General features: G+C 54.4%; 1 protein-coding gene across 1 annotated transcript; it reads right to left on the bottom strand.

Moving 5' to 3' along the window:
- Positions 1 to 8,358: 8,358 nt before the first annotated feature.
- LOC128946675 (zinc finger protein 436-like) lies at positions 8,359 to 9,282 on the bottom strand (the record flags this gene model as incomplete). The annotated part of the gene is made up of 2 exons (XM_054290615.1): positions 8,359 to 8,911; positions 9,080 to 9,282. Coding segments are annotated over 2 exons (756 nt in total), but the record flags the coding sequence as incomplete, so codon positions are not given.
- Between the last annotated feature and the right edge of the window lie 423 nt (positions 9,283 to 9,705).

The raw sequence follows: 9,705 nt of genomic DNA, 5'->3' as shown, positions 1-9,705 counted from the left end.
TCACAGCAACCAGCATTGCTTGGCTTGGGAGGCCAAGCAATTCCTGGGAGGATCAAACCCTGCCCACAGGCTGCTTACTTGGTTTGGATAGTAAAACTTTTCCTCTACAAGCATACACAGGAGGGCAGCACTGGGCATGGTTTGGAAGCTGGGAGAGTAGGGTCTGAGCCCAGTGCCCATGGTGATGGTCTCTTCCTCCTGCATTCTCTTGATGAATTTCCAGACAAGCTGTAGGAGAAGGGCAGGAAGCCGGGGATGTTGCATGGAGCGCTGCACACACAGTGCTGGGCTGAGCAGGGACAGCAGGCCCAGCCCAGGTCAGGGTGGCTGCAGGTACCTGGGCTGTGCTGCGGAAGCGGCCACGGCTGGATTCCTGCTCTTGTGTGCGCTCCAGGGCTGCATCTGGCAAAGAGCGTATGCAGCCAGAGCTGAGGGGCTGCCGAAGAGGCCGGGGAACACAGCCCAGCCCTGAGCTCCCCAGGCAGGGAGAGCCCCGGGATGCCCCAGGGGATGGAGCAATGGAGCAGGGCCACTGCGGCGTGTCTGCCTGGCCCTTCTTCCGTCCTGTCCATGGGCATTTCTCAGGGGATTTCATGGCATGACATGGCATGGCATGGCATTGCATGGCATGGCATTGCATGGCATGGCATGGCATGGCATGGGGCCAAGCTGGCTGCAGGCACCAGTCCCACAGTCAGGCTCTGCCACTCACCCTCCTGTGGTGGATTGAATGGCACCACCTCCTCGGTCTCCTGTGATGGGGCAGCTCGTGGGCCTTCTTCCTCCTCCTCCACCCAGGCCATCTTGGGCACTACCGGGGGTCTCTGCTCCATAGCTTTGATTGGGTTTGGGGCAACTTGCAGGAGAGATGCCTTGAAAAAGCTCCAAGTCACCAAGTCCTGCAGTTGTGCCTGGAAGGCACCTTCAAGAGAGAAGCCTCAGGAAGGCTGCAGGACAGCAAGTCCTGCACTCGCTCTCAAGGGCTCCTGCCACAAGGACAGGAGACTCCTGTCAAGGATTGTGGTCTGGCCTCGAGGGCACCTGCAGAAAAGAAGCCTCAGGGAGACCACGGCTCAGCAAGTCCTGTGGTCTGGCCTCGAGCTCAGCTGCAGGAACAAGGCCTCGGAAAAGCTCCGGGTGGGACGCGAATGAGCGCGCTGTGCAGGGGCTCCTCACGGCACCGCTCTGTCCCGTCCTGTGCCGTCGCGTGCTCCGAGCACTGTGGCCTGCTCTTCTCACCGGCAGCTCCTATGTCACCACGTGTCACAAAGGGCCCTTGGACACCCGGTTCCATGTCACAGTGACTGTGTGGCACCGTGTCACCAAGGGCCCTTGCATACCCTGCCGCCTGCCCTGGGGCCGCCCCCAGCCCAGCCACAGTGGCCCAGGCTGGAGGGAATGCCTGGCCCCAGGTGTCTAAGGCAGCCCGACAGGATCTTTAGGAAGGGCTCAGAGCATCAGCAAACGCCTCCTGGCTCTGCCGGCTCAGTCCTTTCCCCATATCTTTCCCTGAGAGCATTTGAATTTCTAAATGAGAATCATTTGAAGGGAGGGAATTTACATTTTCCATTTCAGAGGAGGCTTCTGCCTTCCTTAGCAGACACGTCTCTCCTCCAACCAAGACAATTGCTTATCATTTTGCAGATGTGCAGTTGCTGGGCAGCCCCGTTTTACACCAGGGACCTGGAGAACCATTCCCAGCAACTGGGAAAATCCTAGGTGCTCCATCCACCCATAGATGAGGTCTCCAAATTTGCCCCAAAAGTGGGTCCAGCTTTTATAGGCCAAAAAGAGCAAGTCCAAGTGTCCTGATGATATTTTCAGCCCAGAAAGCCCTGCTGCTGATGGCACACTTCACAATCAGCAGGGGACACAGCTAGGCAAAAGCCCAGACCTCTGCTGGCAGGCTTTCTCCTCAAACACCCTTCAAACAAGCCTCCATGCAAGTCAGTTGGGAAAGTTTCTTCAAATGATCCATTTCTGGCATATAACTACACAGGGTTCTGTGAAAGATCCTAAAGCAGCTGCTCTGGAGTCAAAGAGTCAGCACTAAGAGTCCCTGTCATCTATTTGGAGCTAAATCACACTTTAGATGATGCCATTGCTTTTTCTTCTCTTCTACATAGAAAGGAAGGGTGAGTTTGGCTCACATCTCCACCGCATGGCTCACAGGGCTGCAAGACTTGTAGTTGCAAGAGCTTTGAAGGATTTCTTGGCCAAGAAGACACGGCCAACAAGGATATTTGTGTTTTGCACCCAATCCTTCAATATTTCATCTTACGGACTCATGCTCTCGGAGTCTCTAGCTGGTCAGAGTGAGCCCAGATAAGTTAGAAAGTCTCTTTTCCCAGCCCGGCGGTACAAGAAGGAGTCAGAGCTCTTCATTTCTCGGTCTCAAGGTTGTTTATTGTACCTTATCTATGCAATTCTTTCTCCTGTCCTGCCGAGGTCCGCTCAGCAAGACAGTCTAAGGCACTCTGCCTCCCCCGGGGCGGTGTTATCTTTTTATATTAAAACCAACTACGTGTACAATATTTGCAGTTACTTTCCAATACCTATCATCTACGTTAGACAGTGAGCTCCTACTCTAAACCAATCTAGAAGTGGCAACATCACAGCAGAAGATGGAGGCCAAGAAGAAGAAGGAGAAAGGCTGGACATGCCCAGAGTCCTCCATCTTGCCCCCTGAAGCCCCATTCTAAAAACCCCCAAAATCAATTTTTCCACTCTGTGATAAATTCACTATCATTCTACTTCAACTTTTGTGGCTTGTCCTTCTTCCTACAAGGTTGGTGATTGTTTTCTCCAAGGGCTAAATCAAAGGCACAAGGGTCTTGGGCTCTGTGTCAAAGTCTCTGAGCCCTCTGACACGGTCTCGAGTCTTGCAGGGCAGCCAGAGGAATTTCCTGGCTTCCCACATCATGCTACAGTGTAAGCCTCCTTAGCCAATCATGCTATGACACACAAACCTACAGCACTGCATCCTAAACTTCTTGTTTACCATTGTAACTACTTTGATTTTTTCTAGATCTTGAACTCTAAATCTCTTACCTTTCCTCCACTTCAACTTTCCTCCCTGTGTCTCTGCTATAAACTAGAAATCCGCATTCTTGCTTCTAGCACCTAAGTTTGGGAGCCCTTTCCACGGTCTCCAATCAAATCCTGTGTTTCATTCCAAGCTTTGCTGACCAGACCAAAGGTCTGAGATTTCCCTGCATTTGGGTTTCCAACAACACTGATGCTATGAATTCCAGAGTGCCCGGGATGCGTCTTGCAAGTCAACTCTGGCAGGAAAAAGGCGGCTGCCGGGGGGCTGCTTGTGGCCTCTGACAGCCCATTGCTCAGGGCTTGCCAGCGCCCCAGCCCCTCAGGGGCTGCCCCAGCCCGGCCAAGCTGCCCGGCAGCAGCGCCGCAGCCCCACCGCAGCTCCAGAGCAGCCCCATCCAGAGGCACCTGGGAGCCCTCAGCAAGGCAGCCAGCAGCACACGGGCAGGAGGACACGGCTGGCGCTTCCTGCCTGGCACAGGGCTTGTGGCCATCTCCAGGCACCGCTCTGGCAGGGATCCCCGCAGCCCCGGCCCCTGCCCAGCTGCTCTGTGGGCAGCAGAAGGGCTTCAGCAGAACCACCACAGACCAAGGGGCTTCTGGCCATTTTCCCTGCAGCACTGCATGCCTGGGCAGCTGGCTGAGCGCAAGCACCCTTTTTCCCCCTCCTCCCCTATGCCCTACGGACCCTGGGCAGGAAAAGAAAGATCCTGGGAGTCTGTTTATTGGACCACATTCTATATTTACATAGTAAAGGAAAACAAAAGAAGAAAATAACAGTCTTGAAAACAAGGAAAATCCCCGCTTGCTCAGGGCCCAGCAGACAGAGCCTCTGGGATCATCTCTCCACAGAGCTCCAGCAGCAGAGGCCGCCAAGGCCTGAGAGACGAAGCCTTTTTTTCCACGCCCTGCGGAGCCGATCTTCCAGGTCCTCCAAGATGGAATATCGAATTGTAGCTTCTGCCCTGAGAATGTGTAAAGTTTGAAGAGCGAGGCTTCTGACAGAAAGGCTGATGTCATCTGCCATTTCTTCAAGGGCTGCAAGAGAGAGGAACAGAATCACAGTCAGACACCGGATCGGCGGGGAGCCGAGGAGAGCCCCCTGCCAGGGCCATCCCAGCCGGCTCTTGCCATGGCCAGGAGGGAGCAGGGAGCAAGGGGATCAGCCCGAAGCTGCTGGCCACCAATGGCCCACGTGGCCCTGAAATCTCAGTGTGCTCTGCCCATGGGAGCAGAGCCCTCCGCAGCCAGGGCAGGGCTTGCAGCTCCTCCTGGCAGTCCCTGCTGTCAGCCCGCTGCCCTCACTCACTCACCAGTGCAGATCCGCTGCAGCTCTTGCTGCTGCCCCCTCAGGTGCCGCCCGGCCATGCCTGTGAACACAGAGCCTGTCACGGCTCTTGCAAATAAGAAGCTTGACTAGGCCAATATTCAAGCAGCAATCAATTTATTATGTAATATGGTAAAATATGAGCAATACAGCGCTGGTTATGGTGGGGGAAGTTTTCCCTACAACTGCACACCAATAATTGAGGCTTACAGGTATTTATAGGGGTACTCATCAGGTTTTTCAGCAGTTTCTATTTTGAATTTTTACTCATCAGGAGTTTCTATTCCAAATTTTTATGTCACAATTCTATACACGATTGTGATTTAGTTTTTCTCAGGATGTATCTCAAAGGAGTATCCCCAGATGGTAGGGGTCTGGTTTCTGAAAGAAGAAAGACGAATCCCATCTGGTGGAGTCCAGCTCCCCAGATGTGTGTCCACCTTTTAATTGCAGAGACTATAAATCTAATAACAGTGATGTCCAGCTTGCCTTGGTTGAAACCATAAATCCTTAAGGTGATGTTCATCTTCCTTTCTCAAGCTGTTTTTCTCTGCTTCAATAAGGCGTGAGATAAGCATGTTTCCTTTATATGTATCCTAAAGCTATAGTTTCAAGGACACCAGCAATATTCTAAAATCAAACTTCAAAAGGTTATTATTGCAGAACTATTTAAGGATTAACTACAAGCAAAAAGCAACATCCTTAACGCTTTAATTCCAGTGCTCCTAAATCAACTAAAGATAATTGCAAACAAAGGATAGGTTCAAAGGCCTTCTTCCACGCTTTGCTTTCCTCAGTTATTATTAGAATTTGCAACTGTCCCATTGTCGGTCTCCACACATATCGCAATCACAAATACCCGCATTGCCTGTATGTACCTGACACGAAACACAGCTTTGTATTTCACACCCCCAGCTGCTCCCTGCCCTGGGCCGTGCGGGCCGGCTCGGCCGGTGCTGGGCACAGGGAGCACCCGGCCGAGGGGCAGAGCCCGCGCCGAGCCTCCCCTGTCGGTGCTCCCCGCAGCTGCTGCAGGACAAGAGCCGAGCGGCCGAGCACCTGCACTGGGCCCTGCCGCGCCTGCAGAGCCCACAGAGGCCCCTGCGAGAAGCGGCCGTCAGGTTCATTGCTGAGCCCCGAGCCCGGCGCCCCTCCCTGCCCCCGGCCCGGCTGCTGCCCCCGGCCCGGCTGCTGCCCCGGCTACAGCGGGAGCCGCGCCCGGGCCGCTGCAGCCCCGCCCGCCCTGGGCGCTGCCGCCGCCCTCCCGCAGCCGTGCCCTGGGGCGGCAGCGGGCGGCAGGGCCCGGCAGGAGCCCTGCCCGGGAGGAGGGCGTGCGGCCGCAGGGCTGGCAAAGCCCGTGTCGGGCAGCTGTGCTGCCTGGGGCCGCCACATGCTCTGTCTTGCCAGGGGTGGCCGGAGTGCTCGTGATGGGGCAGCAGGAGGAGCTCCAGGTCCTTACTGAGGGTGAGTCAGGGCAGCCGCGTGGCAGCGAGCACTGCCGGGCGGGGGCAGCTCCAAATGCCGGCCCCGCAGCTGCAATCCCTGCCCGGGCTGCCGAGGGCTCTGCTCCCTGTATGGACGAGGGGCGGCAGGGACAGAGACCGGAGAACTGCCCGGGACACGTGGGGGATCCGTGGCCAGCACCTTCCGGCCGAAGCCATGGCAAGAGCCGGCTGGGATGGCCCTGGCAGGAGGCTTTCCTTGGATTCCCTCAATCTGGCCTCTGACCTTGGCTCTGTTCCTCTCTCTTCTAGCTCTTCAAGCCCTGAAGGAAGACGAGAGTCCATCGTGCATGAGCAAACTGCTTCAGATGACCTTTGATAGAAGATCTTCAGGACTTTGTTTGTCTGATGGATCAGATGTACCAGCGTCCATTAGCGATTTCCAGTGCCCATTGAAGATGGGAGCACCTGCAGAGCAGGATGGACCCGCTGGAGCTCCAGGCACAGCTCTGGCTGCTCACAGCTGAGCCTGTGCGAAGCTCCAGGAGCTCCTGCCATCTCTCTCCCTGTTGACAGCTCCTTCCCTTCCCTGCAGCCCTCAGGCCCTGCCCATCCCCTTTTCTGCCTCCCAGCTCACCCCTTACCTTCGCTTTCCCTTAATAAACGGTTTGTGTTTTTCACTTGACCTGCGTCTCCGTGGAGCTGAAGCGGCACAAAACCTGAGCCCGGGGACACGCAGGGCCCTGCTGCCCTTCTCCTCCGCGCTGTGTTCCGTGCACGGACAGATAGGAACAAGGGCAGCTCAGGCTGCAGAGGTCCCTGTCCCGCTGCTCCCGGGGCCATTTCCAGCCAATCAGAGCGTTTGTCGCTGATGACTCATCAGTTGCAGGAGCGGAATTTGGGGCGGGGGGAGGTGACCCCGGGGATGGGGATGGGACGTGCGGGGGCAGCCGGGGCCGCACTGGTGGCACTGGGGGTGCTGGGAGCCCCCCCGGCCGCGGGGGGAGCGGGGGGCTGGGGGAGAAGGGGGGCCCCAAATTAACCCAAAGGGGGGTCGGGACTCCCAAAGGGAGCAGGAGGCGCCTGGAACCCCCAAAACCAAGCACGGGAGAGGGCACTTGGGACTGGGGGAACGATGGGAAAGGGGCGGGAGAGCAGGGGGAAGGAGGGGGAGGGGGTCCCAAACAGGATCAAGTCAACTTGATGTGGCTGCCTTCAGAGGGGGATGGCAGCCAAAGGTAGCCAATGGTAGCCAGAGCTTTTTCCCAGTCCGTGTGATCCCAGTCTGCGCAATCCCAGTCCATATAATCTCAACCCAGTTTATCCCAGTCTGTATTGTCCTGGTCTGTATGGTCCCATTCCATATGGTCCCAGCCCATATTTGATCCCAGTCCATACTTGATCCCAGACTGCGTGAACCTGCACGCACGCCCAGGGTCTGGAATTCCAGTTCCCAGCCAGGAAAAAATGTTCGTGCCCTTGAACTTCCTTCCTATCCTCTCAGAAAAATGCAATAAAATTATAAAAATCAAAAAAAAAAAAATTTAAACTGAAATTAAATAAATTATTATAAAAATACAATATAAAAATCTCAAGTCTTCTTTACAATACTCCAACAATGATTCAACCCAAACCAACAACTATTACTATAATATTACCAATGCATATAAATAAACAAATTATATACCAAGAAATACATTTGAAAGTTTTAACTCAATAACTAATATACTTTAGATAAAAAATATCTAAAAAAACTAAACTACAATCTAACACACCTTAGGAAAACAATTCATATTACAAATACACTAAACACAAAACCAAACACCACTATAATTTTTCATACATTTTAAGCAAACAATTAAACTTTAATAACATCCTTAAGTACTCTTGAACAATTAATTTTTTTTTCAAACTTCTAATTTCGGGTGCATGGTTTTATTTGGATCTTGGTTTTTGGATTGTTTGGGTTAGATGATTTAAAAAATGAGATTTTTAGAGGAATTTAATCAGCTGAGAAGGCAGCACTCTGCAAACAGAACTGACTGAAACTGAATGGGATGGAAATAAGTAACTCTCAAAGTTTTCTTTGCTATCAAATACATCCCACCCAGCCACCCCACACAATCCCCATCCCACTGCTCTAAATTGGGATCCCACTTCTACCAATCACCTCCCAACCCCAACTCACCCTGGTGGTGGTGGAATCAAGTGACTCTGGCATGGAACTGAGTTTTTGTGAGGTAGGAATAAGCAATTTGAGGTGGGATTGAGCCCTGTTGGGTTAAAATTCAGTTGTTTTCAGTGGGATTTGAGTGGTTTTGAGGTGACAGATTGATCCCTCTTGACTTTTGGAGAGCAAAGACATGGAGAAGAGAAAAAAATTTAAGCCAAACCAAAAGGAGAAGCAGCCAGGTGTGTTCCCAACATGGATCACAGGGAATGTGAGTGACCAGGGCTGTGCCCAAAGTGCCTCCTCCAGTGGGGGATGGAGCTGGAGCAGCACACAAAGCTCTTTCCACACTCGGGGCACTCACAGGGCTTCCCTTACCGGTGCCTCCGTTGGTGTTGGATCAAGTTAGAGCGCTGTGAGAAGCTCTTCCCACACTTGGGACACTCGTAGGGCCTCTCACCAGTGTGGATACGCCGGTGGTAGATCAGGTTAGAGTGCTGGGTGAAGCCCTTCCCACATTCCTCACACTTGTAGGGCCTCTCCCCAGTGTGTATGCGCTGGTGACAGATCAGGCTAGAGCGCAAGGTGAAGCTCTTCCCACACTCCCCACACTCGTGGGGCCGTTCCCCAGTGTGGGTCCTCTGGTGCCTGATCAGGTGGGAGCTCCGGCTGAAGCTCTTCCCACATTCCTCACACTCGTGTGGTCTCTCCCCAGTGTGGATGCGTCGGTGCCTGACAAGACTGATATTCTGCCTGAAGCCCTGCCCGCAGTCGGGGCAGCGGAAGGGCCTCTCCTCTGTGTGCGTGCGCTGGTGCTGGAGGAGATTGGAGCTGGTCGGAAACCTCTTCCTGCATTGATCACACTCGTAGGGCCGTTCCCCAGTGTGGGTCCTCTGGTGCCTGATCAGGCCAGAGCTCCAACTGAATCTCTTCCCACATTCCCCACATACATAGGCTTGTTCCCCAGTGTGGATCGCCCGGTGCTGGATCAGACTGAAGCTCGTCGTGAAGCTCTTCCCACATTGCCCACACTTGTAGGGCCGTTCCTCAGTGTGAATCATTTGGTGGCGGATCTGGTCAGAGCTGGATCTGAACCTCTTTCCACACTCCCCACACTCGTAGGGCTGTTCCCCAGTGTGGATCATCTGGTGGCTGCTCAGGTAGGACCTGAGTTTAAAGCTCTTTCCACATTCCCCACACACGTGGGGCCTCTCTCCACTGTGGGTCCTCCTGTGGCGATTCAGGCTGGACCGCCACCTGAAGCTCATCCCACATTCCACACACGTGTGGGGCTTCTCCCCATCATGGAGCTGCTCATGGAGCACCAGCTCCGAGCTCTGGCTCAATTTCCGCCTGCCTTCCTGGCCCTGGCTGGCTCTTTCCCCCTCAGATCCCCTCCAGCTGCGTTTGCAGCCCCTCCTCGTGCGGCATCTCCGGGGCTTTTCCTCCCCATTGCCTTCGTACGCCATGGAGCCGCTCAAAACGGCCTCTGCCACCAGGTTCTGCTGCGGGCATTTGTCCTCCCTGCTCTCCATGCTCAGCTCCTGCTCTGGGGGAGGAAGGACAAGGGCAGGATGGGATTTGCCTCCATGCCACAGGCAAGGGCAGGGAGATCCCCCCAGGGCTGTGCTGCAGCCGGGGCTGTGCTGGGCTGGGAGATGGAGCAGCACAGAGGGGAAAGGGGCACTGACTTCCTCCTCACCTGCCTCAGTGTCCCGGGG

The sequence above is a fragment of the Melozone crissalis genome, unplaced genomic scaffold, assembly GCF_028551555.1.
Source record: "Melozone crissalis strain CALT ecotype California unplaced genomic scaffold, PUWL_Pcris_2 ptg000082l_1, whole genome shotgun sequence".
NCBI classification, from domain to species: domain Eukaryota; kingdom Metazoa; phylum Chordata; class Aves; order Passeriformes; family Passerellidae; genus Melozone; species Melozone crissalis.
Note: the sequence above shows the minus strand (reverse complement) of the source record. Positions and strands in the feature narration are given on the sequence as shown.